General features: G+C 35.9%; 1 protein-coding gene across 3 annotated transcripts in view; it reads right to left on the reverse strand.

Annotated features, from left to right (window-relative positions):
- Window positions 1–841: 841 nt before the first annotated feature.
- Window positions 842–26,600, reverse strand: part of LOC112044681 (acetylcholine receptor subunit beta-like 2) — a 78,194-nt gene continuing 52,435 nt past the window's right edge. For all 3 annotated transcript variants that reach the window (XM_052886455.1, XM_024080601.2, XM_024080600.2), the window contains one exon: window positions 842–2,311. In XM_052886455.1, coding sequence (XP_052742415.1) covers window positions 2,096–2,311 — 216 coding nt within the window. In that variant the 3' untranslated portion in view covers window positions 842–2,095. The remainder of the gene's footprint in view (window positions 2,312–26,600) is intronic.

Here is a 26,600-nt window from a genome sequence, read left to right on the forward strand (position 1 = left end):
ACAAAAACAAACAGGCACACTTACGTGAACACAATGTGTAATATGTGTCCCGAAAGGCGGGACACGGCGGGGCGGTGTCTCCGCGACTTCGCAAATATTCCGTAGCTTGCATTCCTTAGCGTTCATACTACGCTAAAGTTAGCCGAATATACGACAGTGTTCCACTCAGCTTTGTTTATAAAGTAGATTTATGGTTTGTACATGAATTAGGTAGGTAAAGAGTTGAAACGGAGTTTTGAATTGCTAATATTACTGTGAAAGATCATAGGAGTATTGTTTCATGAGCTAACATTAAGCTGAAGTATTTTCTTATATTTCTTTTTTTTCTTGACAAGATCAGGTGATATTGTAGTCAAGGGCTAACTTGTAGAGAATAAAAAAAATAGTGGTGCAGGTAACTCTTAGACAGCACACAAAGCCGTAAAATATCCGTGATATAGATAGCCATCGTCCGTTCAATATATTGTTTTTTGGAGGTGCACTTTTTCAAAGAGTTACTCGTATTATAATTTATTTTACTTTAATGATCTGAAATGCATATGAATTTCTTAGCATTCCATGGATTTACCGTGCGGATGCCGGGTCTATCATGTAGCAGAGAGAAAAGCAGAGCCCCGGACAGGGCTCAGATTACAGGTGTAGGGTTAAGAATACAGCTGTAGGGCTCAGAATACAGGAGTAGGGCTCAAAATACAGATGAAGGGGTTAGGAATGCCCTTGCCGAAAATCGATTAACACTTACCTCCTCCGCTCGTGTTCAAAATAACTCAATGAATATGTAGTTCAAGACTAAACTTACCTAGGTTTATGACTAATCTTTGGGAGTGAAAAAAAACATATCTAATTATTAATTCAGTTTTATTAATTTATCATAAGACAATTTTATAGTATTATGTAAATACTTAGGCATATATTATTAGATCTAAACAGTTATTATCAATACGTACTTATTTATAGGCTATCGCAGAAACAGTGTATTAGTATTTCCGATAGATAAGTTGTGACTGATAAGCGCTCTCACCTGATGGTAAGTGACTAATGCAGTCTGACACGCTATAACGTGTGAGGACTACCGTCTAAACCCTTACCCAAGACTAGTTTTATGCGTCATCGTACCGAGACGCTAAATCATTGGATGTACGTATCAGTACGACAAAACTTATTATTTAATATTATTTTTTTTTTCTTCATTTCAGTACTAGTATATTATAAACATTAATATAAACTTCATTATATTAAACATATACTTAACTGTTACATATAATATGTTGTTACTTCACAGCCATCATAATTAACTAAAGACAATCATAAGAAATATACAGAAATAATTATTTCAAATTACCCCCGATAATAATATTTACACCGAAAGTATAGTTATTACCATCTCTGTATCGACTTTATCTATACTAATATTATAAAGCTGAAGAGTTTGTTTGTTTGTTTGATTGAACGTGCTAATCTCAGGAACAAATGGTCCGATTTGAAAAATTATTTCAGTGTTAGATAACTCATTTATCGAGGAAGGCTATAGGCTATTTTATCCCCGTATTTCTACGGGAACGGGAACCACGAGGGTGAAACCGCGCGGTGTCAGCTAGTCTCTGTATAACGAGTCTCCAGGAAAACTGTGAGACAAAGTATTTGGATCGTTTTAGAGCAAAAAAAAACACATCCTTTAGTTTGACGTGTGTATGTTTACTAATACTATGACGTCACGAAATTGAGGACAGTGATTTTAGCGTTTGGAAAAAATAGATAAAATATGAAATTTATAACTTTTTTTAAATGAACTTTTACTATTTCCAGGGTTCCAAACGTACGTAGTACAAAAACGGAACCTATATCATATATAGGGAATAAGAGTCTGAAACCCTTATTGTAAGTAATATACGAAATTAATATTAGGCTGACAAACTTTTAGCCATATCATAAACTATCAACCTAAATAATTTACCAATACATTTCTGTTATAGTTTCACCTTAGTTAGTATTAGTGCTCGTCTTACATCCAAACAAAATTATTAAAAAAAAAAAAAGAAAAAAAAATCCTTAAATAGAATAACTATAAAAAATTGAGTGTACTTTTAAGATCTTCTTAAACTATACCGATTACTTCTATATCTTTTGGATAGAAGAAGTTGTTCTTCCTCATCGGTATGGAAGATATCTGCTGGTCCACCGGTACCCTGGTGTCGTAGAGAGAAGGAGACTGGAAGATGATGCCAAAGGTGCCCACGAAGCAGGCGATGGTGAACAGCCACAGGAAGAACCGGTCGAGAACCATTGACATGAACTTCCAATCTTCCACGACCTGCAGACAATAAAAAATCATTATTATTTTTGATGACCCACTACAAAGAAGGCTTACTTACATAAGAGTAGGAGAGGTAAGAGTAGGTATATGAAGCCAAGTATTGTACGACCCACCACAGTGTTCCAATGCGGGTTGGTGGAATTCTTTAACGACCAATACCAGATGATAATGATAATAATACATAACGAAGGTTTTACGTACACTCAGAGTCACTTCTACTGCAGGCTGAGATTTATTTACTAAAAATTTCTGGCAAAAATATATCTGCCTCTTTTGTTATAATATTATATATGGTCTTATCGCTAAAAGAAGAAAATAGATTCGGAATAAAATAGCTAAAAACTTGCTAAAGAACGTAAAAATCTACCGAACTCCAACATAAATTTAACTCTCCCTTAGACATTGAAGCCGTCAGATGTAGTTCAAAAATTATAAGCACCTAAGTGCCTCGCAGCATCAAGTAAAACGCGCAAAGACAGTTTTCTTTACAACAAGATAATAATTTCAGAATGAAATAGTTAAAAAAACTTGTTAAAAACGTAAAATTGTACCGAACTCCAACATAAAATAAAAAAATGGTTAATCGATAAGTGTTTCTACGACATTGATGAATTCCTTAATAGACCTCAATAGTTCGACGTTCCTGATACTTATTATTAATTTTATAATATTAAATTAAATTTCTCTTGACATAATTGTTTGACATCTTAATTAATACTTTATTCTCCTGACGTTATTGTTCTGCTGGATTAACAATGATAATTTATCCTCTTGACATTATTGTAATATTGACAACTAAATACAATTACCTAGATCTCAGTTATAATAAAATTTCCAATCAATTTAATTTAAACTTAGTATAACCCAGCAATGCCCTGACAGGGCCTTATCTAACCATACTATTAACATTAAAACTACCTGTGTTTTAGTATAAGTAGTATATGTACATGAATGCTTAAAAAACATCTAACTCTCCCATATACGTTGAAGCCGTTAGATGTAGTTCAAAAATTAAGAGCGCTTAAGTGCCTCCCAGCATCCAGCGGCGAGATAAATCCACACTCCGACTGGGACCGCGGTTTAATCCACCGAAATGGTTTTAAAATTTATTCGCCCAGCGGGTGCTATTTATATCGGCGTCTCAGAAATGAGCGGTTATCTGTAGACCGTAAAAACGTGTCCGGAATAACAATGCGCTTGCGTTCCGGAATACGGAGCGGATTGGCCTAATTTCCGATTCCGGATGTCATTAGTTATTTTAATTGGAATGCGATTTTCTATTTAGATAATTCAATCCACACTGACTCGCCCCACTCGTGTTTGCAATCGCTTAGCCTTCACTCGCACGAGATTTTTTTTAACGGATAAGCGTTGAAACACAACAAATGATATGTTCACACGACAGCGTTTTTAAAAACGACATTTTTACAGTTTTGGGCTTTGAAACCCTTCATTTAACTTCATACTATATTTGAACATTTTTTTAACGTCCGTTAAAAAAACTCTCGTTCGAAGGAGGGCTTAACTTGTGAGCTTTGGAAGGTTGCAGGCTGTGACTCTCCAGACCAGCAACACACATATTTATTTTCCTTGGCATAACATGACAAAATATGATGTCCCCAATCGCGAATGTCCTGGCCCCCTAGCCAAGTAGCACGTCGATTTTCTTTCTACAATCGATAACGCTTCGAAAACTAGAAAAATGCCTATTAAGAAAACCTCAATCGGCCCAGCCGGGGATCGAACCCAGGGCGTCCTAAACAAAGTTTTCCACTGAACAAGACAATATTACATTTCCTTGAACATATATAAAATGTATTTACCAATAAAAGGCGGCACTGACATTGTTTTCCTTTGTTATATAGCGCAAGTACAAGATAAAACGAAAAGCCGCCGAAGTGAGGAATTAATCCTACGAAATTATTTTGAAATTGACTGCCCGCCGGGCGTTATTTGTATCGGCGTCTCAAAAATGAGCCTCGTTTATCTGTCGACCGTAAAAACGTGTCCGGAGTAACAATATAGCAATCATAGTTCCGGATTACGGAGAAAATTGGGCCAGTTTCCGGACGTACGGGTAAAGTGATTGGAACGAATCATGTGGCTTAAAAGCTATTTTGTTAATCTTTATATATATACTGCCATACTTTATATTATAAAAATAAAGTTTAAAAAGGACGAAACAAGAAAATAATTCAGATACTTTACCGTTTCCTGATCGACCTATAGGGTCGGCATGCTTATTAAGGAGCATACTTAAAGTTTACATTTGCTAGCATGCTTATTGCTAGCAAATGTATACTGATGATAACCATGCTCGTACGGAGCATACTTAATAGCACGTTTTAGCATGCTATTTTAGAGCATGTGTAACAGTACCTTTAATACATATTTCTATTTGTCAGCCATTGACCGTCAATTATTATCAAGAGTTTGAAGCGGAAACAGCAGCGCAGACGTTTAAAATACATGTTTTACCTCAAGTCGAACCATCATGCACGCAGCCACAAACACACGATCAGTACTAGCCGTTAACGCTGCAAGATCGTGAGAATAATAATAATTGATTGTTTAAGGCTGATGCCACAGTAGATATATTACAAGCAGTATAATAACTCGGCCATATTTTTGAAATAAATACCTACAGCCGCGCGCTCCGTAAACATGTGATAGGGCTGCCTGCCTCCAGCATTTTAATTACATTTGCCAACTTTGTGTTTCCATTTAGTTATGTGATTGTAAATATACTTTTTTTTAAATAAACAAATAAAATACTTTGTAAATTGTAGTAAAATAGGAAGTGATCAATAAAATGCGTGTTGTTTTTTGATTGGTAGATTTAAATAAGGCTGATACTAATCAATGATCTTGAAGGACCTTCATATATTTATTTTGGTGATGCCATCTATCTATTACCACCACACTAGGTGACCAAATAATAAAAAATCGGTCAAGTGCGTGTCGGGCCACGCGCAGTGTAGGGTTCCGTAGATTATGTTAGCACTTTAACCCCTTATGTAATGTACAAAAATACCGATAACGATACCCCCACACTATAGAATAGACGATAAAAAATTGACCCTGACTTGGCATGTAGGGAAGGAACTACAAAAAACAAATTGAGATTGACCGGGTTCGCTAGTAGTTTAATAAAAAAATCTGGATAGGTATATTGATATCAGCTGGCTCTTTACTTTTTTATTTCAAATACATTAAAGTATGAGCAACACAATAATGTTGTTAAATTCAAACAACTTCTTTACGTAACTTCTTTATTACCTTAAAATACAGGTATACAAAACATACATGTCATAAGATTTAAATCTATGTATTACATAATAATCAAAGAAAACAACCTAAATGAAGAAGTTAATAAATAATTATTTAATAATATTATATTAACGTTTACGTCATTTACCTGTTTACACAATTTTATCATTTAAGCATTTATTTATATATATATTTATTAAATTATGCCTTTAGAATACAAAATATTAATCAAACTTTATAAAAATAATAACTTTTTTCCTAGTCGTCATAATTAAAAAATCCAATACACTGCGTTCGTCACCGCGGCACAGTCGCAACGGTCTTCACCCCACGATCACCTCACGTACGAGCTGCGTAGGTATAGCTCGCGTTTCGACCTTTAGTATGAAGTCCAACTACTGCTTGTAATATATCTACTGTGCTGATGCTGAGTTGATAATAATTTACTAAGCCAACCGAATGGAGGGACAATAAAAACAAGGTATATTTCACACTCCATCCTCTCATACAACACTCGGTCAGTTCGCGGCACCTTCCGGCGTTGCTTCCAGCTCCATTCATACTTCCGGTACCGGGTTTTAATTTCCGTTTCCCAGGTAATTACGGCCCTCCAACGATTTCCGGACAAACTGTACCACGAATATTTGCACGTATTTTTCCGGAACACTCATCATTATAATTCAGTTTTGAAGAGATTCTGCAATGGTTGATCTTACGATAAAAGCTCAGACTAATTACATAAGGATCTGTCTCGACGTTACTTTTCTTTATATGATCAACGATCTAATGCGATTATAAAAACTGTCTATAGAATCGATATTTCATAGTTGTATTCTTGTTTATCGGTTAAAAAGCTAAATAAAATATCTTTTTAGTGTAGGTAGTTGAATGGTGTAAAAACCAACCATCAACAACTTCTAACAACTTATACTAAATATAAGTTAAATACCTAATTGACAGACAATTGACATTGTTCGTGAATTTAGGTGCGATACTATTCCTTATAATTAGTTTGAGAATAAAAAATATGAAGTTAGTTTATTGATTTGTTTGTTTCGCTAACACACCTAAACTAAACTGTTTTTTTTAAAGTATGTGTCAGCCCCGACTCACTAATGGAAAACACCCCAGAAAAGGTAACACAGACAGACATTTATAATATTAGTATAGATATTTCCACTGCGCCAGGCATAGGTCGTCAAAAAATGTCAGAAAAGTCGTCTCAGAATTTTCCTAACCATTTTCTAGACGATATAAAGGAATACAGCAATAGTAAAATGAAACATGACTATTGTACATTGATATTTCGCACTTGTAAGTACTTGCGAGGGTAAATCGAAATTCAATAACCATTCTACAAAGTGCAGTCGTCATAATGGCCTCAGAGGATATCGGGAGACACCCGTTAAGGCTTTATGGTCACTGGCTGCAGTATTAGAGGAGATTTTGAGTGGACTTGGGGCGTTAAAGTTCGGTATTATGCACGAAGTTTAAGATTTTTCGACGAAATTCATTTTTATATTATTTTTATGGAAACACGGCGAAATGTATAAAACTTTTATTCGTATATTAAATTTCGATGCAAATATACTATACGTATATAAAAATATAGTTTTGCTATATTATTCTCGAAAATTGAAAGTTTGTAAGTACTGTTAAGGCGGACTGCTTCGATTTTTTTGATGAGAAGTAGGACCTACCTCTCGTACTCGTATTGTTAGCAATTTTAAATATTGGTCCTATTTATGACTTAATAGGACCAATATTAAAAATTGCTAACATTTTATATCTGCACAAGGAAGTCATGCCAATATTTACTATGAAATCAAGTTTTTTTGTGGACCCCAAAAAATGAGGGTCCACAATTCGTAAATCGTGGACCTCTATTTTTTGTTACGTCAACATACGAACAGAACCCTCTCGAGTCGGGTCTACCTGGACCACTTTCGAAAAAAAATGAAACTGCCCTAAACTGTGACAACACCCTTGTAAAGTATAAATCTATACTAATATTATAAAGCTGAAGAGTTTGTTTGTTTGATTGATTGATTGAACGCACTAATCTCAGGAACTACTAGTCCGATTTGAAAAATTATTTCAGTGTCAGATAGCCCATTTATCGAGGACGGCTATAGGATATATTTTATCCCGGTATTTCTACGGGAACGAGAACCACACAAGTGAAACCGCGCGGCGTCAGCTACTGCCTAAATAATAAAGCTAAGAAGCATAATAAATATTTAAAAAATAATAATTTAAGAATGAAAACAAAATGTAACAGAATTATAAAGTCAATCAATCCCTCTAATTACTTTGATTGTCTCAAAAAAGGAGTTAAAAGGTTCTTTTAAAAGAGGGAAACAAGCAGAATAACGGTACTGGGAGTGATTGGATAGGATTCTATTACGTAACTTTTAAATTGTCCGGCATAAAACGAAACGCCGCGCCTCGTTCCGTGACTAATCGGTTTAACTGGATGAAATTAGTTCCCTCCAATCGCTATTAAGGCAGATATCAAAGGAGATAGATACCCGGCATATTTAGTTTATTTTGAAGTAAAACTTCTCAGATACGACAATAATTGGACGAGATTTTAGTGATGTTTTTATTTTAAGGACGCGTCAAAGCTTGGGCACTGATAACTTTTGTTTCTATGTTTATTTAGACACAAATAAAAAAAGAAATGTAACACTTCACTCTCTTATTTAATTAGTTCTAAACTTTGTTCCTACAACCGTAGGAATACGTGGATAATATGTAGCCTATAGCCTCCCTCGATAAATGGACTATCTAACACTGAAATAATTTTTCAAATCGGACTAGTAGTTTCCGAGATTAGCGTGTTCAAACAAACTCTTCAGCTTTATTATATTAGTATAGATACCTTCTAACATGCAAAAGACAATTTATAGAAAGATTTTCGCTGCCGTTGGTTAAAAAAAATCGATTTAAAACTGATTAGGTATCTCGAAACTTGATGCCCCGCACAATTCTTTCCTCAAAAGGCAGCAAAGGAGGAACATTATTAGCAATTTCGTTTGAGATCCGTTTCGCAGAGATCGGAGACTCCTAATTTTGTCGGAGGGGAAGTGCGACTTGTACTCAACGATTTGAGTTTCTCAATAAAATCTCAGTGAGTTTGTTCAAACTTCTAAAACCTGAGTGAGATTCCAATTTAATTTTTTTCTATATCAATAATCAATACACATAATTATACCTAAATGAAATTGATGTGTCTGTCTGTAGTGTAAAAATAACTGTATTTTTTCATGTGCTAATAGATATTTACAAGACAAATTTTTTTTAACTGGTGTTAACAAACGGAATTACGACTATTTTTACACAAGAATGTTAAGCTATGTATTTTGGTTCTTCGTATCCAACACCGTTAACCACAAATTACCATTAAATTATACATATATCAAGTGTACAATCGAAAGTGTGGCTTAACTATTTTCAAAAAACAATCGTTACATAATGTAAAATGCATACAATAGTTAAGTAAATAAAGTAATTTTATTGTTTTTTGAATTCACTAGAGCGGACATCAATAAAATCGAAATTAAAAAATTATGATTGTAGTTACGCGTTAACTTATGTATGACATTAAAACTTAATCAAGCTTTTTTAAGAAATTTGTCTGTCTGTATATCTATTTGTCTAGGCTAATCTCTGGAACGGCCTTTTTATGAGACCTTCATAAAAAGACTCAAAGTCACTCAGAGGGTGAAGGAGCGATGCTATGCTTGGAATTTTTTGGAAAATGATCGAATCAGAAATGAAGTGATCCGCAGCAGAACCAATGCCACATAGCTCAGCGCTGCAAGCTGAAGTGGCAATGGGAATGGGTTACATGAAGCCGCTGGATGCTGGCGGCTCGAGACCGTTTTGTTGCATGAGGCCTATGTCCAGCAGTGGACGTCCATTGGCTGTTAATGATAATGATGATGAACAAATATCTAAAAAACAGACAACAGTTTTATAGCCATAAAGAAATCTTCAAATAGGTCTCATAAAGTAACAAAAGGTAAGCTCGTTCTAATTTAAAAGCGAATTAAAAAATACAATGGTCATTTCCAGCGCGGAAAAGTGGAAACTTCTCGAAACTGCTAACGATTTGTAATATTCATTAAGTCTGAACTCAGCTGAAGATGAAAGTCGTTTTTGATTGATAAAAATAACTTATTGAATCCCAAAAAAGATATATTTACTATCTGAAATCAATTCTTTCTTGGCCAGTTTATTACTCTTATTTTACAATAGTCTTTCGTTATCAACCCATATTCAGCTACTGCTGAACTCGAGTCTCCTCTCAGAATGAGAGTAAACCTTAGTCCACCACGCTGGCCTAATGCCGATTGGCAGACTTCACACACGCAGTGAATTAAGAAAATTCTCTGTAATGGTATGATATTCTTTGGTCTGGTATAGGTTTCCTCACGATGTTTTTCTTCACCGTTTGAGACACGTGATATGTACTTTCTTAAAATGCAGACAACTGAAAAGTTGGAGGTGAAGTTCTCAAACGGTGAAGGAAAACATCGTGAGAAAACCTGCATACCAGAGAACACTCTTTGCGTGCGTGAAGTCTGCTAATCCGCATTGGGCCAGAGTGGTGGACTATTGGCCTAACACCTCTCATTCTGAGAGAAGACTCGAGCTCAGCAGTGCAATAAGGGTTGATAACGAAGTATTAAGAAGACGTAAAAAGGCTTTTCATTTTGTTTTCTTTAATGTCAATTTATCTCAAAACTCACCTTACTATACTCATACCTATACCAAGAATATACTGTCCTTCGTTAGGCTGTGAATAAAAAACCGGACATATGCCGACGCGATTGATTTATCATTTCCCAAAACCCTTTTCGCCAATAACCCTGCGCATCAGTCAGAGCGCTGCCATCAATATCGCCTAACCCCGCAAATTGTGACGTTTTAAAAATGGTTTATTCACTCCTCCCCCGCCCGTATTAATGGCTGCCCCGTTATCTTAATGGGGAGGACAAGGCTTGAATATAAAAACAACCCTTAAATTGGTCGTTAAATAATTATATCGGCTACACTTGGCTTATCTTGTTGAAGTGGGTTTTTGTCATGTTCTATTTGTCTTATTAACGATTAATCTTAACCGTACAAAGCCTTCGGTAGCTATGGTATGGTGGTGGGTAAGTATGGTATTTTGTGAATAAAGTTAAGGATCGGCCTTGCAAACTTTTAGTAAGCTCTTAGGTAAGCTTAGATTACAAATACCTTTAATACTAATTGGAAATTAAGGAGAATATTAGTCACATCTTTTTCAATTCTTTACAAGTTAGCCATTGACTACAATCTCACCTGATGGTAAGTGGTGATGCAATCTAAGGTGGAAGCGGGGTAACTTGGAGGAGGATAAAAATCCCACAACTCTTTCGGTTTCTACCCCTTGGCGGTAAGTCTGCCTTTTTTTCTATTTCTCTGATTAACGTTTATGCTTAACCCTACAGAAGGAGAGCCTTCGGTAGCCATACAAGGCAGGTATGGTATTTTATGAATGAAGTTAATGCTGCTTGCAACCTCCTACTTTTGAAAACCACCAAAGTTTCAAGTAGGCCACTTTTGAAACTAATAGGAAAGGAATATTGTTCATATTTTTAATTCTTTACAAGTTAACCCTTGACTCTCGTCGAATCGGGAGCAGAGTTCATATCCACTGGACTATCACGGCTCTATAATAAATAAATCCACTTACAATAGTTTAAATATTAAAAATGAAAGAATATTTCCCAGAAACTTTCGATAGTTGTTGCCGTCGCAAACTGCGCTTCAATATTAGAGATCATAAACCCTTAACGGGTGTCTTCAAATATCCTCGCAGCCATTATGAGGAGTGCACTCCCAGTAACGGATATTGAATTTCGATTTACCCTCACACCGGATAACAAGTGCGGAATATCACTCTTTACTTAGTTACTACATGGATTTTTGAAATGCTTAAAGCGTTTATGAAAGTTTTGTTGTCAAAACTTCTTAAACCGGTCATAGAACTAATGACAAGGCACGGCTCATTATAAACACTTTTTGGTTCTAGGTATAACCGAACGTCCTCTGTGCAGAACTCGAAAATAACACATGCTCCTTGAACATTTTAAATTAATTTTCGGTAGAGAATATAACCCCAAACTTATGGGAAATCTCCCCAGAACCTTGTTTGCTTAATACTAAGCAAAGTATTATTATTACTTAGTATTAAGCAAAGTCAAGGACGGAGTGTATAAAAAACAATGATACTCCAATAATAAAATTTCACATCCTTTCAATTCACCAAACAAAAATATCTAGGTCACAGACAAAAGCCAAAAAATAAATATAATACCATAAACCGATTGACAAAGAAATTTCTCATACCCACTCGAGTTCTCTCAAAATGCCTGTTGCGTTTCATTCCAAAGAAACTCATCTCAACGTTTAATCTGTGCAAGGAAATTGTTCGCTAATACATCTTTCATACAAGCCTCAAAGCTTTTTGGATCGAGTCAACTTGGATGGTTGCTTCCTGGCGTAATTGGATGAGAATACGCCTGGAGAACTTAAATTATCTAGTATCTAGCACAAAGCGTGAAGCCTATACTTCTTGACTTCTATTATATAACTAGCGGACGCCCGCGACTTCGTACGTGTGAAAGTCGATGTAAACGTTCAACTATCCCTACACTGCCCCTACCCCTACCTTACCCATTAAGGCGGCACTTCTCCCATTTTTTCAACATTTCCCTTCACTGCTCTGCTCCTATTGATCGTAGCGTGATTAAAATTATACGATAACCTGCCCAGGAGTATGAAGAATAATTGTACGAAGTTTTGTTAAAATCCGTCGAGTAGTTTTTGTTTTTATAACGAACAACATTTTGAAAATATATTTCATGTACAGAATTGACCTTTTTACAGATTTATTATAAGTATAGATTAAAATTATTGTTTACAAGTGGTATTATAATGTTCCTCAACTCATTTTAGGATTAATCTTAATACATTGTGAAACAGTGGCTCTTTCTGTTTCTAATGTTTTATAACTCGAAAGTGTGAATTTTGAATACATCCCTTTTTTTCTTTATCTTAATATCGTCTTAGACCATTATTTCCCAAAGTAGTCCAGGGGTTCACAGGAGAAACAATGAGGGTCTACGTTGGCGCGACAAAAAATGGGGGCTCACAAATCGTATTTATAATAACTTTATTGCACAAAAAAGAAAATAACAAAAGAACACATCAATTTTATATGCAAAAGTCGACCTTATCACTATACTAATAGCATTAACAACTGAGTCTTAGGGCCATAAATCATTTCTCTATATCTATCTCGCTTGCACTTATGGGTCTTATGGAGCCGTCTAGTGAAGGGTGTAACAATGAAAGACATATTATCGATAAGTAAAGTTTATTATCGTATCTTGTTCACAAAATTAAAAAAATTAACAATATTTGATTTAATATAATACATATTTCATATTATATAATTATTAACTAAATAAAATTAATCTTCATCTGAGTCTTCATCATCAGAATCTTCGTCTTCTGCCAAATTTATTATATATTAGTATCCATAGTGCGCAACGAGTAACACATGAATGTATTTATTTAATTGCAGTAAACACATTTATAGCAAAAAAAATACGCAATGCAATTACATTAGAAACCGACCAATCAGAATCGTCCAAATCATTATTGACTCATCATTAGCACGTGCGCAGGTAGCCGTTTATCGATAATTAGGGTGCGCAGGTAGGCGCGCTGCACATTCCTATCTTTTTTGACTTTTATGACCGGACGACTCAGATGATAATGCGCATACTATAATAGTGACCTCTTCCAGGCAACCTAAACATAAATAATCTCAATATCCTGTGAGATGGGATATTGCAATACAATGGATATGTGAAAAAGTTTGATGGAATCACTTTTTCAATTGACCCACTCATCACAGAACAATAATATAATGGATGAACTAATCAAATATCACTTTTGCTTTTCGAAAACTGTTAATTTGTAGATTGAACTTAGCCGCAATGCACTATATTATTAATCCTCACATTTATGTTAAGGTCTGGAAAATGGTAGAAATGTAGTTAAAAGTTGTATAACAAAAAAAAAGTTTGAGAACCTCTGTATTAGACAAAGAAAGATAGAGACGAATTCGAGGCATACACTGTAAAGTTGACTGAGAACAAACAACGTGTCTCGAAGCAGGGAGTATAAGACAGTCATCTTCAAACTCTGGGTTGCTGAACGTTTTTGAAATCAAAAAAAAAACATTTCTTACCCCGACCAGGACTAGAACCCAATACTGAGATATTTAAAAAAAAAACGAAGTCCACACAGTTGATGTTTTCCCCTAATATTTGTATTGTTTTCAAACTTAATTATGTAATATAATTAAGGAAGCCCTGCAAAGTTTCATCAGCCACGGAGAGAATCTCATCTTCAAAGTTAAGCCGGAAGCCTTAGACACTGAAATATTTTCATCATTTTCTTAGCTTAACGTGAGCAATGGAAGGCGTATTATAGAATAATTTCCTGACTGAGAGTGACCGTTTTGAGAGATAACAGCATGCTTACAATCCTGCAGCTTCATTATCAGCTCTCTACGAGAACCTCATTTTAAAGATTAATGAACACTATACAAATTATATTCCTGAAAATACTAACTGCCTGTTTGTTCTCTTTGTTAGCTTGCCAAAGAAAAGTAAGTTATGATTTTTTTGCGTCACTAGAAAACAATGCTAGGTAATCAGAAAGATATCAACTACTACAAACACACAGCTGATTTATTGTTATAGTAATAATTGATGGACCAAGCAGATGGACCACTTGATGGTAAGATAAAATGGAACCATCACATGAAACGAGAGCAAAGCTTCGCAGGGCATACAAAGAGTGCCGAGTCTTACGATATTTTTTAAGACTTATGATTGGTTTGTTTGTATGTTTTATTGTTTGTTAGTAACAGAAAAATATAAATTTTTTATTTTAATGGCTTTTAATTTATTGTAATCCGACATTTTTTTTTAGATATTAATTTGCATTGTATATTTTTTGACATTTCATTGCTGACAACTGTAGTTTTGACATAAGTTATTTTAATTAGTGAATGCTGTGATAACCTGTAATTAGCTGGGCAATAACTTAGTATATTAATGTAAATTATTGACATGTGACATTGTATCAGCTGTTGGTTGTCCTTATTAAATAAAATAAAATAAAAATAAACGAAGAAATTATACAGCTTCAAATGTTACTTCGCCACTTTGGTACACCGGCGAACTTTTTGCCCTAGAAGAGTGATAAAAAAAATATTTTTCTTCAAGAAACATGCTTTTATTATGCCAATTAATTAACCAAATCCTCATATGTACATCATATTATCATCTCCATATAATTTTATACCTGGGTTCTCTGCCCCTGAAGCTAAGTGGCACGTCGATTCTCTTTCTACGATCGCAAACGTTTCGAAAACTAGAAAAATGTTTGGGAATGACAGATCTTGATCACGTGACCTAATTACTTTGGTTTACTTGACTATAATTTGGTTCTATGTTGGTGATTTTAGTTCTTGGGCGGATTTCCTTGTTTCTGATTCGATTACGCTGAGATACTCCAAGCATAGCTCGTACTATCGCCATCTTAGTGACTCTGGTTATTCATTTATGGCCTACAGTTGCCTACCAAGTCTCGGAACCATAGGACATCACTGGCAACACGCACTGTTTGAAGACAATTGTCACATTGTGTGCAAAATTCAAATGCAACCGTAAAACTATGCCATTCAAGTTACATTAGTACTTCACCTCAATAACATAAGATGCGGTAAACGAAGAGTAAGTGCAACAGAGGTCTCGCGGGACGTGTGACGTCATTGAGTCGTAATTCCCGACGACTGTTGTGTTGGTTACAACTTTCAGACGCTGAGTTCATTTCTACGGGGAGTTCTCTGCTGTTCATTTACTCTGTGTTTACGAGTTTAAGTTTTTAAGTAAATTGCGTTGCAGTGAACTGAGAGTATGACAGTTTTAGAATTTTTGAGGTTAGGTGCGTTGGCCTCTCTACTCACGTGACGTTCTCTAGTGCATTTTCATTAAAGTTGACGGGATGAGATGTAGAGCCTCAATAGCTCAACGGGAAAAGTTCGATCCCTGCCTTGTTGGACTACTGTCATAACCACTCCTAAAACACTTTTCCCCGACTGGGAATATTGGTCATATTATTTAAAAATATGGCATATATTATTAGAAAAAAATCGCACTGATGATAAAAAGAAATCCATAGATTTTAGAAGAATAGTCTTCCTGTCTTCGATTATTTTTTGTTTTTTTTTTTGATTTAAGTTTTCGCCTTTACTTATCACCATATTACCATGATATAAGCTGACGTTTCAAAAGTGCTTGTATACTAAGCCTATTTATGAATTATGATTTTGGCTTTGACTTTGATTCACAGCTCAGCTTTTATTTAAGTACGAAGTTCTTCAAATTCATTTCAAAGATCCTGTGATTTACCTGCATTAATTGATAGTTCAAATTATTTAGTTTCTAACATGTACTCTTAACCTACACCGTAAGGAACAGGAATGTACCAAGAACTTAATTACATTACTAGTTCAGGAAACGCGCAAATGGCCTATTTGATATTAAGTGGAAACCATCGTCAATAACATGAACATACGAGTACATAGCACTTTAAGAACATGTCCTACAATATTTCTCCTCCCGCTCACCTCACTTAGGTATTGCCTAGGACTCATGATAAGCATGTAATCATTTACGGGCAAAATGCGCATCAAACTGCATGATTGTATTTGTATTGCTATAGTACTTTCTCGGACAAAAACAATCACAAAAAGTGCCATTACTACAGCGCATACATACATTTCCAACGCAACTGAAACTGAAAAAGACTGCAACTGAAAATTTCCCCTTAGGCGATACAATAATATATATACATACATGACCCAAAAATGTCCACTAGCTCTCGGACCATACGAAGAGACGTAAGCGCGTCACTTAGCCGTTGCCGAGGCGACGCCGAGGCGACGCCTAATTTACAGCGAGGTGATACGATACCTATCCCTTTCCGAAACAATACGTGTGCTTATAACCTTTATAACTATAAGTCGTTCCTTAAGACCGCATTTGATAACGTTAGTATATTTTTGGCTACGTTTGAATAACCAATCCTAATCTATCTATCTTATCTATCTATCTATCTTCTATCTTCTATCTATCTATCTATCTATCTATCTATCTTCTATACTATAATAAAAGAGTAGAAATCGAGTGTCTGTACTTTGCCCAAATTTAACTAAAATCAAGTTAGGGCGATTAGAAATGAGCAATAGAATACAAAAATATTTTTTTTAATTTTCTTGTCTGTCTGTCCTTCTGTCTGTATGTTCGCGCTATACTCTGGTTCCACTGAACGGATTTTGATGTGGTTTTCACAAATATATTAAGCAAAGTTCAGGGCAACATATAGGCTTTGTTTCATTAAGATCTGACAGATAGAAAAAAAGTTATCTTGAAAAAACCGGATTGCTCAAATTGATACACAGGCGTTATTTGGAGAAACGAGTTTTTCACTAAAACTGTGTAAAATCGATATTGAGGCACATATTCTATACTCAACTGACCAATTTGTTTGTTTATTTGGTTGAACGCGCCAAGCTAATCATAAGAACTACTTGAAAGTTCAGGTTCAAATTGGATAATTCTTTTTGTGTTTAAATAGTCACATCATCTGCTTTTTATCGTAAAATGGTATGCAAGTTTTATTATCTATCTATCTATCTATCTATCTATCTTCTATCTATCTTCTATCTTCTATCTTCTATCTATCTATCTATTCTATCTATCTATATCTATACTATAATAAAAGAGTAGAAATCGAGTGTCTGTACTTTGCCCAAATTTAACTAAAATCAAGTTAGGGCGATTAGAAATGAGCAATAGAATACAAAAATATTTTTTTTAATTTTCTTGTCTGTCTGTCTGTCTGTCTGTCTGTCTGTCTGTCTGTCTGTCCTTCTGTCTGTATGTTCGCGCTATTCTCTGGTTCTGCTAAACGGATTTTGATGCGGTTTTCACAAATAGATTAAGCAAAGTTCAGGGCAAGGGCTACTTATTAGATTGACCTAAAAGGAGATCATTCATTTTGGGCCTTTATGAAAGTGCCGGCCAACAAACAAAAATAGTTCGAATTTGGCGCAATAGCTAATCTTCTGTCAAATTCTGTACATAGATAATATTTTAAAATTTTTTATTAGAGGGCATTATACAATCGATACAAAATATTCATTTCGATTTCTTGTCTCTCTGTCTGTCCGTATTTTTTGTTGACCGGGCATCACGCTGAAACTACTGAATGAATTCAAATGCAACTTAGCACGGTATAAGAATATAATACGGAGCAGGATAAAATATACTTTTTATAACGAAAATAAAATCTGAAGGCAGTGAAATAGGGGTTAAAAGTTTGTATGAAAAGTCCTCCTTTTTTCCTGGTCGCGCGCACTTTATTATAGACCGGCCGGGAGGTTATGATACAGCCTTCGACCGTGACTACGGCTGGGTATTTTACCCAAGCAAAAAAGAAGCGCGGCCTTCGGCCGGGTGTTTGTGATGTGGCCTCTGATCGTGGCTACGGCTGGGCATTTTACCGATGCACAAAAAACTTCGGCCGGGGGCTTATGATGGGACCACCGACCTAGGTTACGGCTGGGCATTTTACCCAAGCAAAAAAAACGCGCACTTTATTGTATAGGGGTTATGATTTTGTATTTTTCATATATAAAAAAATCGAAAATGTAAATAGAAGGGGCGAAGGGTTCGAAAATGTACATCGAATTTCACGCGGACGAAGTCGCGGGCATCTGCTAGTGAACCTATAAAAATGGAGTAAGCTCAAAAAATCGCTCAGTAATTATGCATCGTCACTAAGATCGCACTTAAACGCTCACTCGATGTAAAATAGAGAAGAAAAAGCCGTAGTACCTCGATACTAGAGAACTATGTAACCTTGCGAGCTTGCAACGTACTAAGTGGTAGTTCGAGAATTATGTCGGGGTAGCATCCCACCGGAGTTCCGATGCACTTGCCTTCCATTTATCGTAAGATATTTTCGTAATATGACTTTACGTATGACGGAGATCGTAAACATAGATGCTATATTGTGATTGAAGTTCGTAATAGGATCCGTACTTCTAACATAACATTGAGCTAAGATATTTTTGAAATAAACTAGAGGAGAATCATGCTTGAATGGTGTTTGTATTTTTATATTTTAGGGTATGAGTACTTTTTATTTATTTACAAGCGGACCCGGTCAAGCTTCGCTTTGACTTTTGTGCACTTCTTCCATACCCTTACCTACCCTACTCCAACCCTACACCTACTCTACACCTACCCTACCCCTACCCTACTCCTAACCTACCCCTACCCTATACATATTAAAATTCCAATTATTACGAATCGTTTGTATGGGAGTATATTTTTTTTTCTGGTCTTTTTAAATTTTTCTCGCCGTAAAAACCATCCTAGAACTTCAACGAACATTTAAAAAAAAGAATTGGCCAAATAGGTCCAGGCGTTGTTGAGTTATTATTATGCGCTTACCAACGCATTTTGCGATTCATTTTCATATTATAGATTACTCTTTATTTGTACACCACAATTAAAATACAAGCGAAATAGAAACATAATAAGAAGTAGACTACAAAAGGTGCTTAAATCGCTTAGTAGCGATCTTTACCAGGCAACCATTAATAAACCATAAAGTAATCTGTACACAGACGCACAGGGTTTTTAACCAAGTACTGAGCGTACAAATTGTACAATATGAAAAATCCATGGATATCAAATTCCTCTGGGTATGCAGTGCGTTGAGGCATCTATAATGTGCATGCTGCTGTTTTTTTTATTTTTTTATTACAAGTTAGCCCTTGACTACAATCTCACCTGATGGTAAGTGATGATGCAATCTAAGATGAAAGCGGGCTAACTTGTCAGGAGTAGGATGAAAATTCACACCCCTTTCGGTTTCTACACTAAATTCTCCGAATGATGCTATCGGAGTTTCTTGTTTCCCGTAATAATAAATTTGTTAAAAATTAAAAAATAAACAATTTAGATTTTCAGTACAAATCGGAAATTTCATACTTTAACCCCTAATACGATGGGGATGTAATTTTTCCGACCACGCTGTAAACACCAATAAAAAACATGCGCTGAATTATATTTATAAGCAAACAAAAGCATATTTAATTGAATGATTCATCACATTCAAAAAAGGTACAACGTAATTTATTTTTTGACCAAAAAAATTTACGTTCGTTCGCGATAAAATTCCGTATTTTGTCCTATACATTCACTCACCGTTCCCCTGAGAACAATTCGTTCACCTCGGCAACACCGAACTCCATTAACAATATTAATCTGCTTAATGTTCGCCAAATTACGTTCACTCATTCCTTATAGAAGGAAAGTCTGCGGTAGCCATACTTTCCTCATTTTAGGAAGGCTGGCTTTGTCAGCCAACACATTCACAGACGGACATGCTGTCATAAGGATTGGGTACTGACTGTCTGTAACTTTTAGATTTGAATAAATTTATTTTTTTCCTTCTTTCTTTCTTTCCTTTGAATAAATTTATTTTTTTCCTTCTTTCTTTCTTTACTATAAGTAAGAGCGGGGGCACACGTTGCGTTGCGGCGACGGTGCGGCGCCGGAGTGGTGTCGCTGCGTCGTTCTACATAGAAATATCTGTGGCATATCACACCGTGGCATGTGCGCTCCGGCGCCGCACCGTACTTGCAACCACCGAGACGAGGCGGGCAGGGGAGGGGTGAATGCGTTGGGACATCGGAGCGGCACCACTCATTTGTTTATGCGTCACAAGGATTTACAGACTCTCCAACTCTGCTACGACGCCGCTGAAACATAACAACGTTGCGACGCCGCACCACTCGTGTGTCAGTGAACAAAATGGTCTCGAGCCGCCAGCATCAACCTCCCTGCAACCCGCTTGATGTCTTCGGTCCAGCTAATGGGGGGTCGACCAACATTGCGCAACTTTTAATATCGCTGCTCCGGGCAAAGATAAATTTTGTTTTTTACATACACCAAAAACATTTTTTGGGCCATTCATTTGTTTTTTATTTTTATATAAATAAAATATTATTACGTGTGTATATTAGTAGTTTTACCGTGCCGTTTAAATGGCCAGATACTGTACTCGATAGCAAAGCATTGTCTATCGACAGATGACTTGCTAAAGTGGTCACGATCCTCAGTGATGAGGCTCAGCCGACTGTAGAGAGAGAGAGAGAAATGGAATAAATAAAAATTTTAATAAAAAAAATACAACCGACTTCAAAACCTAAAAACGTACCCACTAAACTAAAAAGCGAAAAATAACATCATAATATGTTCTACTTGCTGATCAGTATGAAGGCGGTGCTTAGCCAGTGTTGTCTTAATTTAAGCCATTTTTGACAGGACCACATTAAACAACACTGGCTGCAAAATCTAAATTTATAAGATATTCTCACATGGCTTGAATTAATACATCACCGGCTTAGCACCGCCTTCATACTGATCAGCAAGTAGAACATATTATGATGTTATTTTTCGCTTTTTAGTTTAGTGGGTACGTTTTTAGGTTTTGAAGTCGGTTGTATTTTTTTTATTAAAATTTTTATTATTTTTCCATTTTTAGTGTAAAATTTCATTTCAAACGAATACATCAGACCCCTAATGACAGTCACAACCCATCTTGTTACAAAATTCTAAGCAATACAAATTAACCAAGCCCAAGCACAAATTAGCTACCGTAAACCGTTAAGGGGTTCCCTTAATTAACCTTGGCCTTCATCATCAGACCCCTAATAACAGACACAACTCATCTAGGTAGAAAGTTCTCAGCAATACGAACTAATCAAGGCCAAACACAAGGTAGTTACTGTAAACTTTTAAGGAGTTCCCTTAATTTGTCCTTGGTCTTCATCACCAAACCCCTAAATGACAGTCACAACCTATCTATGTGGAAAGTTCTCATTAATACAAATTAATCAAGCCCAAACACAAGGTAACTGCTGTAAATCGCCGAGGAGTTCCCTCGTCTGTTTTATGGCTCTATCATCAGATCGATTTTAAACCTTCATGAAATTGTAGTGCTTAAAAGTACTAAATGGAAAAGTTTACGAACACACTAGACACCCTATATAATTTTTGAAAGTTCCCCTCAATTTCTCCAAGATTCCATCATCAGATCTTGACATGATGTCAATGGGACCAAATGGGGACTATACCGTTTCAAACAAAAAAAGAATTTTTGAAATCGGTCCAGGCGTCTTTGAGTAATCGGTGTACATATATAAAAAAAAAAATACCGACCGAATTGAGAACCTCCTCCTTTTTGAAGTCGGTTAATAAAATTAGTCTGCTGGGGAATTACTCAATTTAGCCGCACTTAATTTTTTCCGCTATGACAAATGCTCCGCTTGCCCCTGGATCGGGCTCTGAGTATGAGCATAGAAAACTTACAGCCTAGATACATAAAATGTGGCACGTCTGACTTCTCCAGGCCCTCAGTCCATTACAAGACGGGCCGTAATTGTCGCCGTCTTAAATTCAAATTAAAACAAAATTTACATGATGACTTTTAATTATTGAGACGTCTTACGGCTTCATTTCTCGCGATGTTTTATTAAAATGTTTGAATTTATAAGCGGCGCGCTTTTTACGAACGCGTTTAATGACACCGTAAAAAAAATTACCCGACTTTAATTTAATTAATTTATGCGCACTACAAATTCGAATTTTATATTCTTATAGACCGTAAAAGCTGCTCATGAAGTGTCATTACTCATTACTCATTACTTTTAATGATCATCATTCGTCAGCCTATTTTTAATAGCCAATTGACGGCCTCCGTGGCGCAGGCCTCCGGGCTGGGTTCGATCCCCGGCTGGGCAGATTGAAATTTTCTTAATTTGTCCAGGTCTGGCTGGTGGGAGGCTTCGGCCGTGGCTAGTTACCACCCTACCGGCAAAGACGTACCGCCAATTGATTTAGCGTTCCGGTACGATGCCGTGTAGAAACCGAAAGGGGTGTGGATTTTCATCCTCCTCCTAACAAGTTAGCCCGCTTTCATCTTAGACTGCATCATCACTTACCATCAGGTGAGATTGTAGTCAAGGGCTAACTTGTAAAGAATAAAAAAAAATGTCTTCAGTTCTAAGATGGAAGCGAGCTTTACTTAGAAGGATGCACCTCTTTTTGAAGTTTATTCTATTTATTTAAATAGCCTTCATGCATTTACATACACGTTACATGAGGCCCTTTTTGCTAATACTTAATATTATTATAATCTACATTCATTTAATAAACTAAACAAATAGGCATATCTAGAGTTAAATGTCTTAAATATTAATTTACAAGCGCGCTATTTCGTCCGCGTGCAATTCAGTTTTTCACAAATCCCACGGGAACCATGGACTTTCCGCTATAGTTTTTTATATATTACGTTCACAGTTTTTCTGTAGTGCTTTTAGTATCAGCATTGCACCAGTGCGAAGCCGGGGTGGGTCACTAGTTATACATTAAACCTTCCTCTTCAATCAAAAAAAACCGCATCAAAATCCGTTGCGTAGTTTTAAAGATTTAAGCAGACATAGGGATATAGGGACAGAGAAAGCGACTTTGTTTTAAACTATGTAGTGATATGTCAAAAGAAAAACATACATACAGCTGAACGTAGAAACTCTTCCTTTTTGGAAGTCGGTTAAAAACAATGCAATGCGAATGGATGGAATGTAATTTAATATTGTAATGTTATTAATAAAGTAATAGAACGTTGAAGTATTGAGGTCTAGTCTAGATAGTTCTTTTAAGTCGTAGATGCATTTTTATTTAGCCATTTTTTCAATTTACCTTTTAAATAATTTGTATTTAAAAGGAATCAATTTATCTTCTTTTACGATACCTTTCGGAAGTTTCTATCCATACCTCTAGCGTTCCAGTATGATGCCGTATAGAAACCGAAAGGGTGTCGATTACTAACTCTATGTTTACCCGTGCATAAGACGAAATTTTATGAACATTCTTTCGTTGTGCAAGCCGTTAAGTTATGGAATGCTCTCCCTTTAAACATACGGCAATCAAAGACACTGGACATTTTTAAAAATGCCGTAAAGACTCATTATCTGGTGCAGTAAAGACGATCTGTATATATTATTTCTTTTCAATATAAGGTATTTATTAGTATATTTTGATATGTATTTTATTCATTATTGTAGGTATTTGTGTAATATTGTTTATGTATTAGGATGTAAATTATTTGTATGTATGTGTATTACTAATACTATGGTTATTTTTGTTTTACGCCACCTGCTGATGTCCTTAAGTTTTCCTAAACCGAAGGTTGCCTGGAAGAAATCGCTACTTAGCGATAAGGCCGCCTTTTGTATGCTGATCTCTTCCTAATTTGTTTTTATTTCACTTGTTTTTGTCTTTGTGTGTGCAAATAAAGTATATTTATCTTATCTTATCTTATTTTCATCCTCCTCTTAACAAGTTAGCTCACTTCCATCTTAGATTGCATCATCACTTATCATCAGGTGAGATTGCAGTCAAGGGCGAACTTGTAAAGAATAAAAAAAAATCTAGCAGCATACTCATATAAGAGCATACTCATGAACTAAACCAGTTCCGCAGTAGAAAATTGTTATTCCGAACACGTTTGTCACGGTCTATGGATATTCGATAACCGCTCATTTTTCAAATCCTAACGTAAATAGTTCCCACTGGTATCGCTGGATGGATACATTTAAAACTTGAATGTGGATTTATTGGTGGCTATTTCAAAAATTTAAAAGCATAAAGAAAATTACAATGAAAACTACTTTTCTGGGTTTACCTTAACCATTCGCTGCCCGCGAGTATTTTATCGAAAAGCCCGTCTGCGTTGAAGAAGCCGACAGTCAGGGAATGCGGTTCTAATCTACCGTTGTGAGCCATTTAAAAAAATCTTTATATTCCTCTATCGCGCGGAGCATGATACTGTGCTCGCCTATTGCCCTTAGTTTACTTTATATTTTTTTACATGTCACGTAACGGATACGATGGGCGACCGGTCGTCCATTTAGGAGTCAAGTGGTTAAAAAGGAAAAACGGTACCGGTCCGTCTGTCTGTCTGTCGAGACCCATTATATCGACGAGGTATTAAGTTGAAATTTAAACCGTATCTATGCACATGACTACGGTACAATGAAGTTCTGAAAAATCAAACTTTACATAAATTACGTAAAAAAAGATACGACTGTTTATTCAGCAAAAAGCACATATTCCGCAGAGGCGAGGGCGTTCTTTACTTTAGAACAAAATAAATTCATTATTCATTGTCCTAAGTTTCGCAAACTAACGCATGCTTCTATTCTATAAAAAAAAAGTAGGTTGGTTAGACACGGCCTACCTACTGTATCTGTTTGTAATGTACAATAGATAGGTTCTAAAAAGAGCTAACGATTGAAACCTAAATGAAAGTTGTAACGTCTCTGAATCAAAAGTTATACTAACTGGAAATTTCGAAAACCGAAAATTACCTCAAATTATATCAGCGCGGCTTCTCTCTCCACAGCATCCGACTTGTCATCATAGTTTTAACTTAGCGTATAAAATTCCTGGATTCTTAAGCTATTCGATGGTATCATTAAATTTTGGATAGATATAATAGTTACGTAGCTACAATAGCAAACTTAATTCCCCGATTTTCGTACATTCGATTATTTGGAATGGCACCCCACTATGGAAGCAATTTTAAAGACGTATTCACGTCAAAAAAACGTGTGATCTCGATGTGAGATCGAGGACCCCCGATAGAAGTGATAACTTAAACCTGCTGCCGTATGCGTGAAAGAAAGGGAAGCCTGACAGACACTGTAACGCGTTACGTTACGAAGCGGTTTACACTCCCATGCGAAGTTATCACTTCAAAATTAACTCCCCCACCACATCTAGGCCATAGACAACAGCCCAAAAAGCGGAAAGTTTCAATAACGTCACGTCATTGTTCTTGTACGGGCAAAGTTGCAAACTTTTACATCTGATGAGCGTTGACTATTCAGAGTTAAAGTCACTTGGTTATTCCAAAGTGACTTGCCCAGCCTCGGTTGGCTGTTACTGAAAATTTCAACAAGCAAGTGATTAAACAAAGACCCATGTAAAAGTTTCCGAAGTGAATTCATCTTTAGCCCCTGGTCTGAGAGCCTGCGAGTGCCTGACGCACTTCATTTAACACGTTTACTTAAATAACAAAATACATGTTTTTTTTTAGCAGACTCAGTTTGTAATCTACACAAAAATAAGAAAACCAATGTCTAACAAGGGTTCACAATATTTGTCAGGAATTAACAAATTAAACTGCAACCAAAATAAGACCCTAGAATGGCAGAGAATGACCTTGAGTGGAGACACGCACTTTTTTGGAAAGGTTGTAAGCTAAGTTATCATGTAGGACATAATTTCTCATATTGTGCCGAAAAAAAACTAAAGAAATATGCTTTATACTTGGACGGATGAGAGTCTGGCTGGAGACCCTTTAAAATTGCTACGAGTTCCTTCCAAACTTCATAGTTGGGTACCGTACATACCAAAGGCTGATAAAATTTTCAGCCATCCTAAAATGAGGTTTGTCTAACTATCGCAGGCTTCCTTCTACCCGGTACGTACGTGAACGACAAGTTTAGAAATTTAAACGTTATGCAAAGTTTCGTGGAATGATCCAATTTATAATTTACTTTCGTGCTACTTTAGTGGTTTTAATGCTGTTAAAGATTTAGTCAGCTGGTATAGAAATCCATGTACCAGCCTTTTTTTGTCTGATATTAATAATTTCTACTTGACCAGGCTAGGAAGAAATGAGTTATGGAGCTCAGGTCCACCATGCTACTGCAATACGGGTTGACGGGCTTAGGTTCTTTTCTCAGTAATAG

Source organism: Bicyclus anynana, chromosome 17 (assembly GCF_947172395.1).
Source record: "Bicyclus anynana chromosome 17, ilBicAnyn1.1, whole genome shotgun sequence".
Lineage (NCBI taxonomy): Eukaryota > Metazoa > Arthropoda > Insecta > Lepidoptera > Nymphalidae > Bicyclus > Bicyclus anynana.